General features: G+C 36.6%; 1 protein-coding gene across 2 annotated transcripts in view; it reads right to left on the reverse strand.

Moving 5' to 3' along the window:
* Positions 1-12,082: 12,082 nt before the first annotated feature.
* Positions 12,083-21,801, reverse strand: part of Dcn (decorin) — a 30,929-nt gene continuing 21,210 nt past the window's right edge. For both annotated transcript variants that reach the window (XM_069989744.1, XM_069989742.1), the window contains exons 6-8: positions 21,207-21,300; positions 17,905-18,043; positions 12,083-15,789 (exon numbers count right to left, since the gene is read on the reverse strand). In XM_069989744.1, the coding sequence (XP_069845845.1) occupies positions 15,595-15,789; positions 17,905-18,043; positions 21,207-21,300 (428 nt within the window). In that variant the 3' untranslated portion in view covers positions 12,083-15,594. The remainder of the gene's footprint in view (positions 15,790-17,904; positions 18,044-21,206; positions 21,301-21,801) is intronic.

Below are 21,801 nucleotides of genomic sequence, written 5' to 3' on the forward strand. Positions count from 1 at the left end.
TGGGTTAGAGGACATGAATTCCCCACATAGAACTATTGTGGCTGCACATGAACTGAGAGGAACAATAAATGGATACATAGTCAAAAGACAAAAATGAGGAGAGGGCAGATAAGATTAATATATATATTTTGTGGGGGGGGGTCCGGTCATGGGGTCTGAACTCTGGGCCTGGGCACTGTCCCTCAGCTCTTCAGCTCAAGGCTAGTGCTCTACCACTTGAGCCACAGCACCACTTCTGTTTTCTGCTTATGTGGTGCCTAGGAATCGAACCCAGGGCCTCATGGATGCGAGGCAAGCACTCTACCACTGAGCCAACTTCCCAGTCCATGAGATTAATATTAATATTAATCATTTTCATGGCTAGAGTGACCTTAGGAATTGGAGGAAGATATCTTAGTGGTTATATTTCCCGATCCAGCCCATCTACAGTGTGTTTTTCTACTTAAACACTTGTCTTTCTTCTTTTTTCCAAAGTGACAAATGAGATCATGACTCACTTCAGGACTCCATTCTGAGTCATAATCCTGGTGATCACAAATAAACCCAGACTGGCTAACATTCATGCCTTCTTTCCTCTGGTTGTCCAGTCTACTCAGCAGCATCACTTCTGGGAAGAACAATCAATATACCCACAAGAAAATTTCCCAGTGTGCTTTTGGCTTACTCCAAAGTTTATTCCCAGAAAAGACATTAAACAGACCAGAATAAACCCATTATAATTTTATTTTCCCTGGCTTCCAAAAGAATACATGTTAAATTAACTCTTGACTTAACAGATGGATTACTCTACTATCAATCACATCTTGATTCACCTTCTTAAGTGACTATTAAAAAATCACACAAAAAAACAGAAGACCGTTATAATATATATCCTCAATTATTCCAAACTAAGGAAAAGTTTATGTTTGTAGAGAGTGTTTTGGCTTTCACTAGTAATTGAAAATCCTTCTAAGTTGTTTGTGTGAGAGTGAGTAGTAACTTAATAATCTGTCTAAAAATAATGGGAAGTCCATGAGCAGTGTAGACATAAAGTGGTATGATTTGACCTATGTTCTATAAGGGAACTGAGAGTAGATGAAATATTTATGTAGAGAGAGAGAGAGAGAAAGAGTAATAGCAGAAAAACTACTATGAATATTTCCCAGCCTGTGTGACAAAGCATGATGTTGGTGTTGGTGCATATAATCAAAAAAATTAATCACTGAGGATATGCTTTGGAGATTGTATAAAAAGTAATTACCACTGGATTACCATAAAGTCTTCCTAGGTTTTAAATGGCATATTTTTATGTTTTATGTATAAATATATTATATAACATAATATATTATACAATATAAACAATGTATTTCTTATATAAGTTATATGTTATATGTTAGATAATATAATATATATTTTATATTATATTTTTTTATTTTCTTTTCAGTATATGAACTTACATTTATTTCTATGATTGTAAGTTAATATAAAGTATGTTCTCTTGGACAAAAAAAATCTAAGAATATTAATTAGGATGAGCAGAATGCAGAGAATAAAATCACAATCTTTATTACTTAAAAGTTGTTGAAGTTAGATGCTGGGGACTCATATCTGTAATCCAAGCTACTCAAGAGACTGAAGTCTGGAGGATCACAGTTCAAAGCCAGCCTAGAGAGAAAAGTTTTCAACAGTTCATCTCCAGAATGGAATCATGATTCAAGTGGTAGAACAATAACCAAACAACCACGCCAAATAAGTGCATGAGACCCTGAGCTTAAGCACCAATAGCAAAAAACAAAAAATAATGTGAAAGAAAAATCCTATATTTCTTGTATAGCATTCAAGATTTGTTATTTGGACCATTGTTTTTGTCCTTGTTGATTTGAATAGATATGCTTCTACTTGCATTTATTTTATTACTTCTTTCATCCAATGAATAATTAGTTATTGAGTATCTACTATAGCCCAGGTTCTAGGAAAATAACATAAAGGAGCACATAGGTATGATTTAAATTTTTCAGGATTGATCTATGTGCCGGTGGCTCATGCTTCTAATCCCAGCTATTCAGGAGGCTGAGATCTGAGGATTGTGGTTCAAAGACAACCTGGGCAGGAAAGTCCAATTAACTGCCAGGGGAAAAAAAATGGCCATGGCACTGTGGCTCAAATGGTAGCACTAGCCCTGAGCAAAAGAGCTCAGGGACTCTGTGCCCAGGCCCTGATTTCAAGCCCCATAACCACCACCACCACCACCACCACCAACAGCAACAACAAAAGAAAAACTTAAAAAATAAAATTTCAGAATTGAACTTCTAAGTTCTTTGGTAGAAACTTTTGGATTTGCTGCTTGTTCTACATTATCTTTGTGTGAATTCACTTTTGTTTTTGATACTAGCATTTCTTGGAAACCAAAGTATTTTGTCAGATTTATTTATTTATTGGTTCACTTTCAAATTGCAGATTTAAAATTTTAACTCTATGTTTTGTTTGTAGTCATTTTTCCTGCATTATTTGTAATTTTTTTTTTAAAGTGCTTAGATTTGAAGTTAAGGCTTGGATTTTCTCAGCTTGGTAGTTCTGTGGGTACTCTACTACTTGAGCAGGCCCCCAGCCTTCTAATGATGTGTTTTAACTGGTTATTTTGGACCCTGAGTCTTTTTTATCTTTTCTATCATGGCTGACTTTGAGCTACAGTCCTCCAAGTTTTTGCCTCTTGAAAAACTAAGATTACAAACAGAAGCCAACAGATGCCCAACTGTAATCCTTTTTTTTTTTTTTTTTTTTGTCAGCTATGAGGATTGAACTGATTGAACTCGGCCTGGGCCCTGTCACTGAGTTCTTTTGCTCAGTGTACCACTTTGAGCCACAGTACCACTTATGGTTTTCCATGGTTAATTGGAGATAAGAGTCTCAAGGACTTTCCTGCCTGGGCTGGTTTCCCATTGGATCCTCAGATCTCAGCTTCCTGAATAGCTAGGATTACAGGTGTCAGCCATTAGAGCCTGGCTGGAATCCTGTTTGTTTGTGTTTTTAAAGAATCACAAACAACCCTAGAACACTTTTCTTTCCAGTATGTTTGTTGTCAAGTCAGAACAGTGGTGTTTTGTTTGGCTGTCCTGTTTTATAAGCACCCGGAGATGTTGCAGATTTTTCTGCTCCATTTACTTAACTCAGTGCTGTTTCCAGAGACACATTTTGTCTTCTCCTATTCTGTTTGCCTGTAAACATTGCCTATCCTCCAGTTCTCCATTTTCCTCTATCTCAGAATCTCATGCACTTCTTCATGACTTATTAAAACAGAAGGCAAGAGCTTTCAAAAGTTAAAAAAAATAATTTTCCCTTGTGTTTTCTATTCACAAGTATAGCTTTTATTTTAATGTTACAGAGTTTTCTGCAAAATGTTGTAGGGAATTTTAAGATTTTTTTTTTCATCCTTGAGTGATTTCAGTTTGGGATTTTGCCCCTAATCGAAAGTTTCAGGTTCCTGGCATACTCCTTTTCCTTCTAGCTGTCCACAGGATAATCCCTTTTAGATATTCAGCAGAACATATTTGAGCATGCTATGTTTGTTTCTGTGAATGTTTTCTGGAATGCAGTTCTGCTAAAGAACAAATTTCTGATTCCATCAGCTGATCACTTATCTTGCCAGACTCAGTTGAAAAAAACAAATCAACAAATAGAGACTCCAGAGCACATCATTTGTATGTCTGCCAGAAAAACATAAAAAAATGAAATCTGTATAAGATGTTATACCCCCGATTGCCTCTCTATATCCAATTGAAGATGATTAGACATGAAATAACAGCTATTCAGTTTTGCCTGCAGTATTTGAAATGATCACCCAAACATTGTTGCTAAGGAATTAAATTTGGGCACAAGTTAGAAATGTTCAAGATTTTGCTTCAGCAGAAATTACATATTGTTTGTCTCTATATTCTGGCTAACAAAATATCCGTCATTTATGAACAGCATAACTCAATAGGAAGAATGAATGAGACTCAAATTCCATTGCATATCTCTTCACAATGCCAAGGGCATACTATTCCTAATCTTTTCCTATATCTGCTCTCTTTGGGTTTAAATTCCTGGATTCCAACAGTGACATAATTTACAGTGATGCTGAACACACATGGCTTCTGATGAAGAACACACAAAAACTTTAGATGATCTCCATAGTGTTGTTTTCTCTGTGAAGCAGCTTTTCTATGAAAGATTTCATTTTCTGGCCTTGCCTCTGGCAGAAAGGAGGGCCATGATTAACCCTGACCACTGTGATACATAACTGGAAGCAATGGTGGTCATCCCAGGAGACTGAGGTTTGTTTTTCTTTTTCTCATTGGCTATGTGAGTGATGCCAGCCACCTTGGAAGCCATGTATGGAAAGAACCCAGAAACCTGGCTCTCTGCATCACAATAAGAAGAAAACTGGTTCCTCAGCCAAGGGTAATTTTTATTGAACTCTGCAAGAGCAGCAATGAAATGTGCTTCTATTACTTTAAATCAAAATAAAGAAAACTTCATTTTTATTTTTTCTTATTGACATCTTGACTAAAGCTAGTTTGTGCATAGTACTTCACTGAGAAGAGAGGGAGGATCAGATCAACTGTTTTTCACTTTAGAGTGGCTTCCAAAACTACATCAGAACGGAGAAAAACAAGCCATAAACTGCCTTTACTTCTCCCAGAATTCGGAGTTCGCTTTCCTTTACAATACTAGAATATGGATAAAATATCTCATCTTGCACTGCTGATATTTATAAAATTTTCTTCTTTTGTGTTTCAAAGAATCCATGTGAAAAGGGATTTCAAGAACTTGACCCTCTCAATCTGAACTAAACAAGTTCCCTTTGGTCTGTACATAATCACCATGACTATTCCTAGAGGAATGAAGCCCAATTCCCACTTGACTTGGGTGGGTCTCAGAAATCCATGAAGTACAGACAGAATTTGGATGTCTAGATTAAGGAGATCATAACATGCATGTTTGTAGTCTTTCCCTTGCTGTAACAAATGCTTGAGAACAATCAACTTACAAATGAGGACATTTTGGGCTGGGAAGGTAGCTCAGTGGTAGAGCGCTTGCCTTGCATGCACAAAGCCCTGGGTTCAATTCCTCAACACCACATAAGCAGAAAAAGCCAGGAGTGGCACTGTGGTTTAAGTGGTAGAGCGCTAGCCTTGAGCTGAAAGAGCTGAGGAACAGCACCCAAGCCCAGAGTTCAGGCCCCACAACTGACAAAAAACAAATGAGGACATTTTAATTTGGCTTATAGTTTTGCAGATTAGACTTGCAGGTTTGCAGGCTTTATGGTTTGAGCTTGGGATGCACATTATATTATCTGGACTCATGGTGGGCAGAGCAGGCCTGTTCTACTCATGATTGAGAATCCACATAGAGAAAGTAGAACCAGATACCCAATGTCCAGAAAACTGTCCACTATGTCTTATCCCATAATGGTTCCACCATTTCCCAAGATCACTTCAGCCTTGGCACACACTGACTTTTGGATGTACACACTGACATTCCAGATGCAAACTACAGCAACATGAAGATAAAATTTTAAGCTATGTATCATCATTATTTGGTTAGCCCACTGGGTGTGGTACCTCACCGCAGCCTCTTCTGAATTTTCTCTCTCTGCCCATCCTACACTTGAGTCACATTGCTTGTGTTTCTGGGACAGACCCAATGCCCACATTAATGGTTCCCCTACATCTTAAAATTTTTTCTTATCCAAACATACAATAACTTGAATGTGTATGTAAATGAACTTTTCACTCAGTGACCATAAAGAACATGTCATCATTACCTGCTTCCTCTTTGTATTCTGCATACCATTGACCCTCATTTTACCACTTACAAATAAACTACTAATTTATATATTCCCTTTTACTAATAATGCACTTTTTAGAAAATAAAATCTGTTCACCTGTCAATGGGCAGTGGGGTGATTTAGTGATTGCAAATAAAACCACTATAAAGCCAGTCTTTGTATGAACAGATTTCTTGTGGAAAGTGCTTACAGTGGAATAGCTGGATCTGGTGTACATTGACCTTTAATTTTCTGAAGAATTATTAACAAAGGATTTCAATGTGATTGTCTTGTTATTCTTTGTCACCAGCTATATATGCCTTCTAGTTGTTTTATGTCATTTCCAATTATTGATAACAGAACTGCTTAAAAATGCAGGCATTTTCATACATACATAATATATTTTATGTGGCTTTACCCAGTTCCCATAATCACTATAGGTGTTAATTTCTTGGATTTGCCTCAAATTACAATCCTCTTGCCCCCACATACTGAGCTGCTAAATGTGAACTACTGTAATGTCCCTAGTGCAACTATTCTTTACATCCTGTCACTTTTTGGAGAAAACTACTCTATTTTCTGAGTGTCTATAATTTAGGTGGTAGACATCTTGGTCATAACTCCATGTTTTAAGCTTAAATTAGTAAATTAGTAACATCACATACTTGTAAATGTTATTACAAGTACTATCTCAGGTCAACTTGACCATTGGATTCTGCATTGAAAGCTGTTGTGCACTATATCAACAGCAACTGAATCTGGTATAGTCACACCACCAAAAGACATTGCACTGGGACTGCAGGCACATCCTCTCACCCCTGAGACTTGGACAACACAGTCCTCTGAGTTAAGACAGAGGTATTTTTCTTTGACCTATTCATGTTGCAAGGCTATAACACTCTTTGTGGACAGTCTGGACTCATTGCACCATTCACATACATACCAAAGTCCTTTCAAAATGGTCATTCTTTCTTTTTCTATCATATTATAGCTTAGTCATAATGTTAGTTGTGAATCAGAATAAAAATACATCAGTGAATATGCTTGTAAAAATAATTAGCCATAGAAAATGTTAGACAGCATTATTATTGTCATTATTGCTATTAAAAGGGAAAGAATTATAGAATACACATACTCCTGATATCAGTCTACTGTTTTGAAGAGTTATAAAAGTCTAGCTCCATCCAAAAGACAGGATTGTGTTTTATAAATGGAAGTAGAGATCATTAAGGGAAATATGCCACCCATATGGGGACAAGTACCACCTGACCATATATGGAATGTAAAATGTTTGATCTCACAGAAATGGAGAGCAGAATGATAACTATAAAAAGATGAAGAGGTTAGGGGGACAAAGGAGGAACACTAAAATTAGAGCTAACAGGAACAAGGAGTTTTAGTGTGCTATTGTGTAGTAGGTTGGTCTTGGTAACAATTATACACTCTCCTTTTTAAAAACTTAAAAAGGAGTTTTGCATGTTTATGTCAGAAAGCACCAATGAATAAGGAGACAAATGTCTGTATTTTGGAAGATAGGTATGTATGTTTGATCTCATTGAAACATTATACTATAGCCAAGACATTACTCCACTAATATATACAATTTTTATGTATCTTTATAATAAATTTTTTAAAAAATAGACTAAATAGCAAAATGTGTAGCCAATAAATATTTTTAAACATCATCGCCTAATTTTCACTTTTAGTAAAATGAGGTCTAGGACACCCATTCTGAGGGAAGGACTTAGAATCAGATACTAGTACATGGACACAGTGGGTCCTGTGATTTTTACACCATTTTTCTTCATACTCAGGATAAATTGTGCAGTCCCCACAAGGGAAGCCTTCTGTTCAGTAAACAACTAACTCCATTAGCATTCATCACTTGGAAAATGCAGAAATAACCTACTTATAAATAAGAAGCAACAAGGCTAAGAAACTCCACTTATCAATGTAGATGGTTTAAGACAAAAAGGAATCTTAGTCAACAGAATAGCATCCAGAAACATCTGGTCCCATAAGCTGTGTTTATCATTTTCAAGGCCTCAGTAAAAGCTCTGATTGTGATTTGTAGGTGGCCTGGGATCTGTTTCAGTGTTCCAGATGTTTTTCCTCAAGTTGGAGCAGCTAACAGGAAATTTGTTCAACATTGTACTTTTTAATCATGAATGAGTTTGTAATATTTTCATTGCCTCTCTGAATCTTTTCAGATATTGCCTTTATATTTGTTTAAAAATCATTGAAATTATATCTCACATGTCAAAGTTACCAATTACAGGGTTGAACACAGACACAATTTTGCTGGTATTTCCTCTGGATCTAGTGTAGTTCCTGTCAGATTCTAAGAATTAAGTTAAAACACTGCTGGATGGCCAAATTAATTAAGATTTCATTTTCTAAGTTAAGCACACATTAAAACAACCAGATTAAGAAATTTCTGAACATAAAAAGAAACAAATCCCAGAATCAAAATGTAACCCATAAAATGGCACAAAATCTTCTCCTACTATTTAAGAGACAAATGATTAATATCCAGGACATACAATGAAAACAATAAATAAAACAGTAAAATAAACAAACAAATGTAGGAAAATCAATTGAACAAATATTTCTCAGAAGAATACTACTAGCTAATTAAAACCTTCTGTTGTAAAAAGAAATAAATCAGTTATTTCCAGGAATTTTTTACATTTTCTTCTCATAAGATGATGGATAAAGTGATCATATGGGTTCTTAATTTAAAACAAATAGTCAATGTGAGTTGAATGAAGGAATTGACTTAGTAAAGGATTGTCTGGAGCTGTTCTGTCTTTGGGTCCCATAGAAGGTAGCATTGACTATAAAGTTTACATATAATTTCTGGTGACACATCTCCTGAAAGTCTGAGACTCACTGAAATGACTGCTGTTTCAGGAGTGAACTTTGTTTCTTATTAAAACTATTTATTTACAATGGTCAAACTATCAGTTAGTTATGTGAACCTTGAAGAAAACAGAAAGTATTTTTATACAATTTTAAACTCCTAAGAGAAAATTAAGAGCTGTTTTAAAAAAAGGAAAGAAAAATATAAAATCCTTTCTTGAGGGGTTTTTTATCCAAGCAAAGGAGTGTTTTGGAAATGCTGACAGGATACTAGCAAATGACTCCAGAGAGAAGCATAGGCTGTGTTTATTTATCTTAGGAACCACAAGAACATTGCAAAAGGCCAGAGTTGGCCCTGTAAAATGTGTTGCTAACATGTACAGTATGATTGCTTAGTTTGGCAGAATTCAAGTTATTTCTGTGCTGATAAAGAGACACCACAACCTCTCTTCAGGCATCTACGGGATTTACCTCTACAACCCAAGCTTTTCCTCTGAACTCCAAGTCCTAGCCCCACATTTTCCTTGATAGCTTCACATGGAAACTGAATATGTATCTCAAAAATGAATAATTCCCAAAGTGAACTCTTGATTTCTGCTCAACCTCAGCTCAACCTCTTCAATCTCACTACATTATGATTTCATCTTTCCAGTGTCTCAAGCCAAAATGCTTGAAGTCATCTCTGTATTCTTTTATTCTCATGCCTCTACTGGTAGGCCAGCCAACTGTCATCTCTATCTTCCAAACTGACCTATATCCTGACCCCTTCTCAACACTTCTCTAAGGCTATCTCCAAGCAAAAGCTACTCTCGTCTCTTGCTTAAATATTTCAATAGCCACCTAAATAACCTAAATAATCTTCCTTGGCCCATTCCTATCCCTCCATTAGACTATGAAGCCAGAGCATTATTTCAAGGGCAATCGAATTAAGTGATTCTTCTCTTTTGAAATCCTTTCAATAGCTTTCCATCTTCTTCCAAGTTAATGTAAATGTTGAAAACTGCCTTAAAAGCCCTATAGGATTTAGTTCCCATTAGGTGTCTCCTCTCATATTATTCTTATCTTACTCACCTTCCTGTGCTCACATTTCCCCCCTCTCTACTGTTATCACATGGAACTCTCCATGAATCTTTCTGAGCTGTGGTTCATTTTTTTTTACTTATTCCCGTCTATCTTTCCTACATCTGCTCAAATGTCATTTCCAAAGGTAAGTCCCTTCTCCAACCATTTTAGTTAATATCCCAAGTTCTACCATCTTTCAATCCTCATTTCTCAGTCCTACTTTACTTCCCTCTGCTTCACTAATGCCTTTCAATGTCTCTTCCTGCTGCTACATGCATTGCACAAAGGAGACATACAGTCATTGCTGTATCTCAGCCACTGGAAAAGAGTCAAGATAGTCACTAATATAGTGTTTGTGGAATAATGGCACTAATATATGATGTCAGACATATCCAACTAGAACGAGTAGACTGGATTATTTTCTATTTTTTGAGTATATTTGAAATTGATTTGGGATTGATTCTATACTTGGTCCTGATAGCCTGGAAGTATTAAGTCAGCACTCAAAATCTCTATTGGAAGAAGTGGCCTAAAGATAAAGTCTAATCACCAGTAGCTGTCATATATTAAAGAGACATCTCATCTATTCTGAAGTATGTTTGAGACATATGGCCTCTCATGGTCTTCAAGATTATTTAGTTTATTAAAGGTCACTTTAACTAGTTACAGGATGATTATGATTTTAATAAGCTGGATGTTTTTTCCCTCTCAGTATTTTACTTTGTTTTCCATTAATATGCTTTGTAGTTAAACGTGGCTGTTCACTAGAGAACCTTAAAGTATTTGTGACAGATAGTGTGACCTTGTGAATTGTTTTATTGCTGAAATAAATATTGTGTCAAGAAGGGAGAATTTAGAAATGAGTAACAAAGAGTAAAATGCTTTTGCCTCAGATCAGCAACCCACAATCCCTGGCGGCAGAAGCTCAGCCTCTGAAGGACATGGAGGTCTTGTAAAAAGCTCAGTATGTGAGTGGGGGTAGCCTGGGACCAGGCCTGGCTGAAACTTTGGGTGAATGAGAAACAGCTGAAGAAAACATTTTTAGTCTCTTTGAGGGATTAGGCGTTTCTTGGTTTACATGAAGATAAGATAATGATATCCTACATCTGCAGCAGCAATAAAACTGTGGAATAGTAAGGAATTCTTTGGCACAGTTTTATGGAGAAGACAGAAGAAAAAAATAAAGATAATGCTGATGATTCAGTGAAAACAAATGTGCTAGAATGACTGTGAAGAGCTAGGTCGTGCCTAATTTATGTGACTAGAAACATACTCATGATTTATTGCCAGGTTGATGTAATTGAAGAGAAGGGTTCTAAAAGAACATAAATAGGTTGTTGGGAAAATATGGCCACTTGAACAAGATAGAAATTTGTACAGCATAGTCTAAATGAACTTGCCTAACCATCAAGAATCAGAGGCAAATTCATAGTCTCCAAACTTTTACTTAAACCATATGTAAATCAATAAAAGTAAAAACAATTTTGTGAAGACAAGAAAAAAAGCATGTATTGATTATTGATTTAAGCTGCCCCTAAAAGTTGATTTCCATCTAAACCACACTAACTCTGAATGTGACTCCATTGGAAAACAGGGCCTTCACAAATGTGCTTACGATGAAGTCATGCCTAATTACATATAGCTATCATCCTTGAGAGAAAGCCATGGACAGAAAGGCAGAGATGCTGTCCAATAATATCGGGAGCTTCCCAGAAACTAGAAGAGAAGAAGCCAGGTTGGCATCTTAACCAGAGGATTTGGAGGGAAGATGGCCATAGTCGTCAGCCTTCTGTCACTGTAATCAGATACTGAGGATCATCAGGTATAAAGAGAAAGGTTTATTTTTGGCTTATAGTTTGGAAAGTCTCTGTCTTAGATCAGGCAGACAAATTCTTTAGAACTGGGAGGGGAGGGAAATGCATCATTATATATGAGATCGTACATCAAAACCATGTACCTTATGGCCAGGATGTGAAAGGACAAAAGTAGAAGGGGCTAAGGAACCCACTCTCCTGTGCGGGTACACTCCGAGACCCCCACGACTGAAACCTCCCACTTGCCCATCACTTCTCATTAGTGCCAGGCTAGGACAAAGCTTTTAATGCATGGCCCTTTATGGCACATCCCAGACCCCAACTATCTAGAATGGCTCTGCCAACATTTTGACTCTTAATATATAGCTCCACATTATGGAAGAATAAATATCTATTGCTTTAACCAACCCAGTTTGTGTTACTATGTCATAGAAGACGTAGAAAATTAATTGAGTCAGGATGTCTAACCATCATGAAACCAAAGAAAGACATGAACTGACAGCAAACTGTCATGGATTTTGGAACTGTGAGATAGAAAAAGAATTTACCAAGGCAGGAGAATAGAAAACACAAAGGTTTATTAGTACATGGCAAAAGGATAACATACAGATTTTAAGGCAGGATTGAGTACAGGTTCTACATCATGGGTTGGGTTATTTGATTGGCTATCTTCTTTTTGCCGGCCTAGTTGATTGAGATCATGATTTCATATTCTTGGAGGATGAGTCTTTGCAGGTGACAATCCAAAATGATCATTCTCTCTTTTATCTCTATTCCCCTCAGCTCAAAGGGTGGGCTAGTAGTAGGCTACTTGAAGCTTTCCCTGCTGCAAGAGGCAGGCTACAACATCACAGAGTGTGTGTCATACAGTGCTACAACAGAGTGACATACTGGAAGGTTAGCTTTGCAATTACAACAGGAATGACTGATGATAGATATGGAACTTGAGCCCATGAAGGTCTTCTAGACAAAGCTATCTCTTCACTGGTTGACACAGGAATGGGATATGTCAGGAGATGGAAGAAATAGGAAGAAAATTGTTTACCCATTCCTCCTGGTCTTACTCATTCAAAGGAATGAGAATGTTACCCCTATTACTCACTTTCTCTGTCAGCTATGGGTTAAGAAGAGGTCTTGTGAACTTTTCTGCCCAGCCTTGAATCACAATCCTCCATTTTTTATCCAACCAAGTATCTAGAATTGATGTGAGCCCCTGGCAACCAGCTTTCCAGGCTGACTTGTTTTCTCTCTTTCTTTTCTTTTTTATTTTTTCTTCCTTTCTTTTGTTCTTTCCTTTTTCTTTTTCCTTCCTTCCCTCTTTCCTTCAGTCCCTCAGCTTTTCTCTCTCCCCCGGCCCCTTCTTTTTTTTGTCATTCATGATGCTTGAACTCAGGACCTGAGTGCTGTCAGGAACTCTTTTGCTCAAGGCTTGCACTCTACCACTTTGAGCAACAACACCACTTCTGGTTTTCTGGTGGTTAATTGGAGTGTCACAGACTTTCCTGACCGGGCTGGCTTTGAACTGTGGTCCTCAGATCTCAGCCTGCTAAGTAGCTAGGATTACAGGCGTGAGCCACTGGCGCCCAGCTCCAGGCTTTCTTTCTTAGTGTCTTCCCATATGGGAAGTAGAGGCAGCACCAGTTGGTGATATGAAGTGAAAGAGGATAGATCCTGCTTCAGTATTACACTTGTGGCTGAAGCTGAATCACACCAGTGCCTTCTTTGCTTCCAGAATTCAAATTCCTCTGCTGTCCATATATACATATATATATATATATATACATATAGTATATATACACACACATATATATATGTATATATACATACATATGTGTATATACACATATATGTATGTATATATACATATATATATGTGTGTATATATACATATATATGTGTGTGTATATATATATATATGTATGTATGTATGTATGTATGTATCATTTCACCATAGTGAATCTCTGGACAATTCACAGTCCCCGATTTGACCTGGCATATTCTAACTTCAATCTACAATCATCCCTTCAAGGAATTATCTTCATTTTAACCCTCTAGAATAACTAATTTCTAACCTCAATATATCTCTACAAAACAGCATAAATAATATTTTCTTTATAATATTGTATAGATGCCATGTACTAAGAAGAGAGAAAACTCATGACTACTGAAATTTTTTTGATGATATGCTTTTGTGTTCAGAATGGAGTAAATTTCAGAATGGAAATTATATTTTGCTATCACTAGGGGAGCCTGCCTGGTAAAGCAATGAAGATTGACAAAGCTGAGAAAAACTGCTGGTAAATCCAGCTAGAGTTTTGATATAAAGGTACCAGGGGGCTTATCGGGATGGTTCAGAAACATTGATGGTATATGGTTGGGAGCAGAGTCTTACCTGAAGACCAGCTAGTTGGAGATGCAGAGAGGAGGTCAGGGTGGTGATAAATGACTAAGTTTGTACTATGTAGGAAGCAGAAAAAGGAGGATCATGTTCTGAGGCTATCTTGGGCCAAAAGCAGCTGGGGTTATAGGGCAAGTGGTAGAGCTCTTGTCTAGCAATCATATGTCCCTACCTTCAAATTTCTACCCATTAAAATAAATAAGACAACAACAACAAAAAGCAAAGCCAAGAAGTTACTAGCATAAATACATTATTAGCTCTAGGTCCATTAGTCTGTATCTCAGACTTGGTTTTTGTTTTGGTTGTTGTTTTTGTTTGTAATATTTTCTTTTCTTTTTTTCTTTTTTCTTTTTTTGTTGGTACTGGGGATTTAACACAGAACATTGTACTAATTAAGCAAATGCTTTGTTATTAGCTACATCCCTGCCACTTCTGGACTTGTTTAATTGTTTGCTCTGATAACTATTCTAAAATCAGTGATTACATAAAGGTTGAGTTTCTGGTCCCCCTCGCTTTTCTTTTGTCAGTCATGGGGCCTGAACTCTGGGCCTGAGTGCTGTCTCTCAGCTCTTCAGCTTAAGGCTAGCACTCTACCACTTGAGCCACAGTGCCACTTCCAGTTTTTTTTCTGCTTATCTGGTACTGAGGAGCTGAATCCAAGGCCTCATGCATGCAAGGCAAGCTCTCTACCACTGAGCCACCTTCCCAGCCCCTCTAGTCCCTTATGCCATTACAGAAATGCTGAGACAGCATTCTGGCTGTGAGCATGATACTTTAACACTTCATAAAGAGAAACTTTCGTTCTTGATGCTAATTATAATGTTTTGCTTCCTGCTTTACTGTAAAATTGATAATCAAATGTCAAAAGCAGGAGGGCAGAATGGCTGAGAACTTGAGAATAGATAACACCATCAACTCTCGTTGGAAAATTGACTTTAAGATATATGGTGGGTAAACAATGCAACAATAATACTAGACACTATGTTGAAAATGAGCTATACAACTTGGAGGAGGGAGGTTGTAAGAGAAAACCTAGGAGAAGCAAGGGAAGAGGTGACACTGTTCAAAAAGAAACATACTCATTACCTGACTTATGTAATTGTAACCCCTCTATATATCACATATACAGTAACAATAAAAAATAAAAAGGTGTATTTACCATTAAGCTTTTATACAATTACAAATACAGTAACAGTAAAAAATGTGTCTATATGGTCACATTTTCAATAATAATGAAGATGAATAGGGGCTAAGCATGTGACATTTTTATATTTTGTCAAAGGAGCTATTTGTCCTGTGAATCACAGGGATATGATATTCTGTTTTAGCTCCTTCTGAAAATTACAAGAAAAAAATGAACTTAACTATACTCAATATATTGGTTACTCTCAATTTTTACATTTGGAAAAATAAAAGTGTCTCAGTTACAAGAGAAAACTTCAAAGATGATTCTGAACATGGCAGGCAAAATAGTTTTTATTGTAGGCAATTATTGAAACTGCATATGTGGCTGTATGCATAGTAAGTCATGTGGGAAAAGCATCCACAATATGGTTAAGTTTCCAGTATCTAGCTTTCATTCTTTTTTTGTAAATTTTATTAATTATATATTTTAGCAATGACATGAACAGGATTTTGCCAGGTTATAAAAATGAAGACTTTCTTGGAAGTTACTTGTAGTTTCCAAGCTGAATAGCAGAACGCACATAAACGCATCGGAAAGTAGATGGCTGGATCTCCCAGTACTGAACAGGGTTGCTGAAAAGACTCACTCCCGAGTAAGAAGCCTTCTTTGTGTTGTATCCAGGAGGGCAAAAGTCATTTGACCCCACTGCAGAGATATTGTTGTTATGCAGGTACACAACCTACAACATGAAGAAATGGAGAATGCTTATTTCCCCCTGAATATGCTGGGACTTTCCTGTAAAAAAAACATTTTTAAAGACTTTCATCCTTCAGTTTGACCTTACCACTTTTCATACATAACTTGTGTTTTTCCCCCTTGCCTTACTATTCCCCATCTCAGAAATTTGCATGTGGTTTAATTCTAATAGCTTAGGCTAAAAACATTGTCATTAACTTGACCTCCCTTTCTCATGAATTCTCTACCTGATCTTCAAATCCTTCCAACTGTACACATTTCCTAGTTTGTCTCTTCCAGGATTCCAGAATCTCTTCTGAATTATTGGAGTTGTCCTGATAAGATGTATAGTTTTGAGATCATAGAACAATTCTTTTTAAAGGTAAATCAAGTGTAAATTTTGAAAGAAGAAATGTCATTTTAAAACAGAAGTGAACATCCTCTTTGCCCTTGCTCTGCAGTGGTTTCCCTGCGCATGTTGAAAAATCCCAAGTGCTCACAATCGCCTGCAGCTCCTACTTAGTTTGACATAATTCTGCCATAACCTCATCGCCTTCTCAAACCAAACATCTGAAAAACATGTTGCTCTCTTCATGCACAAAATGTGGTCCTCGTTAGTTTGTCACACACAGGCTCCTCCCCCTGCAATAATCTCTTCAAAGACATCTACAAAGTTCGCTGCCTCTTGTCATGATCTTGTCTTCCCTGATCATCCCAATCTGCCATTCTGTATTCCAACTATATTCCTTTATATTTAGTCATAAAAATTACCACTAGGTGACATATTATACATTTACTTGTTTTTAATTTTTTTACTAACATATTAATTACATAGAAGAGAATGATTTTACTGTTACATTTCCACAAGTTTACAATGTTTTCTAATCTATTTTACTCTCTGTCTCTGTCTCTCTTTGTTTCTGTCTCTGTCTCTCTCTGTGTCTCTGTCTGTCTCTGTCTCTCTCTGTCTCTGTCTCTGTCTGTCTCTGTCTCTCTTTGTCTCTGTCTGTGTCTCTGTCTCTGTCTCTCTTTGTTTCTGTCTCTGTCTCTCTCTGTGTCTCTGTCTGTCTCTGTCTCTGTCTGTCTCTGTCTCTGTCTGTCTCTGTCTCTCTTTGTCTCTGTCTCTCTCTCTGTGTCTCTGTCTCTGTCTCTCTTTGTTTCTGTCTCTGTCTCTCTGTGTCTCTGTCTGTCTCTGTCTCTGTCTGTCTCTGTCTCTGTCTGTCTCTGTCTCTCTTTGTCTCTGTCTCTCTCTCTGTGTCTCTGTCTCTGTCTCTGTCTCTCTGTCTCTCTGTCTCTGTCTCTGTCTCTGTCTCTCTGTCTCTCTGTCTCTCTGTCTCTCTGTCTCTCTGTCTCTGTCTCTGTCTCTGTCTCTGTCTCTCTCTCTCTCTCTCTCTCTCTCGCCTCCTCCTCCCTACTTTCCCAAAACAAGTTGTTGCTATGTACTGGGCCTTGTCTTTCTCCCCTAAATTAAAAATTCCATGAATCATGACCCTACTTTGTTTGTTCATATCTACCTTCTCCCATTCTCCCCTGATTACTAACATATAAACTACCCTGTGTTGTAAAAGACATTACATTTTAGCTTCAAAGATTATAGTACATTTAAAAATACAATACTAATTTTAAAAATTAAGAGAGTAAAAGGGACCAAAATAAATACCTATGGAAATATTACAAGTATCTCTTTGAGCAATAGATTAACTATGGTATTGTATCATTTCTTGTATTGAAATTCCAATCCTGGTAGGTTTGGACTCTTTGAATGGTGACTAGATTATGAGAGAAGAGGATTATGATATATAGAGGATTGTTGCCCTTATAAGAAACCAGAGAACTAGCTAGTACAATTTTTTTGTGATCTGAGAGAAAAGCAAGCTGTTGACATTCAGAATTTTGGAGGAGTGTTTTCACTAGAGGCCAAACATGGCTACCCCCTGTTTGCAGACTTCTAATCTTGGAAGAACTATGGGAGATAAATATTTGTACTTTTACTCACCCAGTTTATACTATTTTATTTTGAAGGCCTGGCTGGCTATGACACTGCACAAATGATTTACTAGCATCCGAGGAAGGAGTAAAACTCTGAATATTTCTCCCAATCAATGTGGGTTTGGGTTACCTGAATGTACTTGTGCTCTGCCAGGCCACCAGGGACTCTGATGAGCTTGTTGTTGTCCAAGTGAAGCTCCCTCAGATGAGGAGTGTTGGCCAGAGAACCATTGTCCACAGCAGAGATGCTGTTAAAACTCAGCCCCAATCTGCAACCGAAAGCAGAAAGCTCAGGTGCGCCTATCTCACCAGCAATGTATGATTAAGCAAGTACATAGAAAGGATATTCTTTGGCATGGCACACACATTTCCCAGTGCTTAGAATGATTTTCCAATCTCTCTGAGCCTAGACAAAGGCTGTTCTTCAGAGCTCAGCTCAGCATAATCCTTGAAACTGATTGCACAAGGCTAGATGGGTGTGTGTCTCAACATTCTGTTCTCCATCCACTTTCTTATCTCTCCATTGGACTAGTGACTGTCTTTTAGTATTCTCAGTACTAGCAGTGCTTGTCAAGATAAGTATCTAGCAGAATTGATTAGTACATGTAATGAATGTAACAAACTCCTTTGAGAAGCAACTAAAGGAAATGTCGGATCATTTGGATCATCGCTAATGAACAAATTATGCATTTATCATATAAATATATCCAAACAATCAGTCCATTCCAAACAATGATTTAACCTACTTTCTAGAAGGGTTAACAGAAGGAACATGTTCCTTTAGTTTGAAAGAGTTCCTGGGTGCCAATAACTGTCACTCTCAGAATCTTTCTGGTGCCTAGTACTCTGGCTTCCAGCTTAGAGCTTTGATTCGGAGTTTGTTCCTAGGACAAATACTTGGGTTCATCCTTTTAAATAAAATCCATCACATAGGAGGGTTCTGAGGTTGTGATGTCCTCTTGTGGTAAATGGAATTCCAGGACTGGAGGTGGACTTAGACATAGTTGACATGACTACATCTGTTCATCATTCTAGGGATCAAACAATAAGCACTCAAAGATGTCAAGCCAAAAGACAGAAGAGAATGGGAGTACCAGGCATTATGATGCAGCAAAATAATGACACAGTAGAAGGTTCCCAGTAGAGCAACAAGAGTTTCTTAAAGTTCTTCAAATGCCAATGAAGAGGACCTGACCCTCTTCACCTTCAGCTTGTTCTGACCTATGAGCCTTTTTGAGATCCAGATTGTAGTTCATGGGAGCAGTTTTAATTACAGCTTGATATTTGATATAATGATTAATATCTATGGCTTGTGTGTTGCCCCATGGAATTATTTTAGTTAATGGTTATTAACCTGGTATTCTGGAGCTGAACCCTTTGTTTTTCACTCATTTTCAGATATTCATCTCTTGTTCTATTCCTCTCTATTTCAGAATTGTGTTCACTATAACTAACAAGATTGTAGGTTCCAATATTCAATTGAAGATGGGTGTATTTCTTTTTTGGGAGTAGGGGTCAGTTGTGGGACTTGAATTCTAGGCCTGGGCGCTGTCCCTCAGCTCTTCAGCTCAAGGCAAGCACTCTACCACTTGAGCCACAGCTCCACTTCCGGGTGTATTTCTTAGAATATACAACTCACAATTATTTATTTATGCATTTATATATTCAGTCAAGCTGTTTTGGGGAAATATTAACTTTATTATACTACACTCTTCATTGTGCAGAGGAATGCACACAAAGCTCAAACGTGTTATCTTTCCCAACAAAGAATCCTAGCACAGTAGGTGTAATGGTGTGTAAGTGTGTAAACATGAAACAATTTTTTTAATCTTACGCTTATGAAAAAGGCTATACACTATTTTCTCACAATTTATTCCTAATAAGAAATGAGAACACTTGCCCTGCAATGATATAAGTGATTATTTCTTTTTGTCTTCTCACAGTTTTTTATTTTTAGGGCCAAAATACCAATGAGCAATAACTAGCATAATGATTTGATGGTGTAATAGAAAGATTAATTGGAAGAAAATACTAAGAAGGAATGTGATTGGCAAGCGCAAAACTAGAAAAAAAATTGCTCAGAACTTTTGAGAAAAAAATTAGGAAATTTTGTAAAAAACAGATTTTTTTTCAAAATCTATTTAGATAACTTGGAGTTTCTATTAGCGTTTTCATAACGTTCTGCTATTTATGATTTGATTTAATAGAAAACATATGAAATGGGATGAATCTCAAAAATCACATGCAATTTTCAGTAAAATAAAGCTTTTCTTTGAGAGAAGCAGACATAAAATGCATGATTTACTAGATCTAAGACTGCTAATAGTGATCCCAAATAGTAATTTCAGAGATAGTTTTATATAATGAATAATGAGTCTTTTCTGCCCACATTTTTCTGTATTTAGAAGGATCAAATCACCAGATAAAGATAAGCAGGGCATAACACTACTATGAAGAATGCTTTCTTCTGTGTTAGAGACTGTAGCTAAAATACGATGGTAGGAAGCATTTCTTATTAACTGATATATCAGGGTCACTATATTCACAATGATACACTCATCTTCAGGCCGTATTACCCACTGGGAAACATCCATGGAAATGGGAAAAGCTACTTTGCATATTGTTTGGTCTTCCTGATTTCTGTCACACACAAGGATAAATTTTATCTTCATTTATCTACGATGAGATTCATATACAAACATGAATCACTCAATTTGGCAGGACTACCTTAGCAGAATCATTCTCTGTAAAAATGCTGAGAAATGTGTGCCTATTAAAAACAGAATAGTCCTTGAGTATACAACTCAGAAAGTGGGCCAGCTCTCTTCCCTTTATTATTTCACCATATTGCAAATATAGAGGGATCTAAGTTAAGTTATAAAGCTATGCTACTGACTGATCAGTTATAAAGTTAAGAAGGGCCACAAAAAATAACTTTCCTCTTGTTAGTCTACATTAAATTTCAGAGATAATTTACTTTCAACTCTTCAGAGAAGAGGTAGAGAAATTCATTTTAATTATTGTAATAGTAGTCTGATAGAACACCTGATATTTCTATATCCTAATATCCTTTGTTTCAAAACATTTGCAAGTTTGGGACACCATACTATAATTTCTTAATTTTCTGTTTTGTACTTTTAACTTAGAATACGCTGAATGAAAAATTCAGTTGAAACTTGGTCTAATCAGCTTCTTATATAAGATCTAAAAAATATATTTGCAAAATTTGAAGCTGATCTTTGGCTTATAGTGTGGGCATTATTTTGTTTACCTTTGCCTTAAGAAATGATCATATAAGCTGACATTTGGCCCAATAAAAAATTGTCACAAAAGTTAAATCAAATCAATCACTGTGTTTCTAACTCCAAGCGTATATGTAATAGTTATATGTAGTCATTTTTCTGACAAAAAGAACTGAAAGAATGCTATTACTTAGCCAGATTAGTCAGTCCTTTCAAACTAGATGCATCAACTTTGCTGATTTTGTTGCCATCCAGATGCAATTCAGTAAGGGAAGGAGGAAGACCTGAAATACAGAAATAAACAAAATGCTAAATGATCAAAGAAGCATCATAAGCAAAAGACAGATTTAGTGCCTTAAATCTCTGAATGACTTTCAAAGACTTTCATTAATTTTCTAAATCACATATAATTTCATGCTCCTCATTCTTTTGATAATGTATGTTTTTGAAAGTAGACCTTCCTACTTATCTCCTTGATGGATTTAAGAATAATCACGGTCTGTTTTCATCCTACAGTATGCTTTTGTCATGGCAGTTGCACAGCTGAAGTAAACTGAATGTCATAATCTTTGATAAAATATATAATATAAAATAGATGAACATTTGAATCCATATTGAATGAATTACATATAAATTAAACCTATGTAGAAAAAATTTGCCTGGTATTTCATTGGTATCATAATAAGTGAAATTGATATACTGTCCTGGCTTTTAGACTAAATTAGTTTTTTCCCCATACAATCATCAAATGCTTCAGCAATGTGGCTGAGCAGGAAGAGCTAAAG

This window comes from Dipodomys merriami, unplaced genomic scaffold, assembly GCF_024711535.1.
Source record: "Dipodomys merriami isolate MVZ:Mamm:240054 unplaced genomic scaffold, mDipMer1.0.p SCAF_10, whole genome shotgun sequence".
In the NCBI taxonomy this organism is placed as follows: Eukaryota; Metazoa; Chordata; class Mammalia; order Rodentia; family Heteromyidae; genus Dipodomys; species Dipodomys merriami.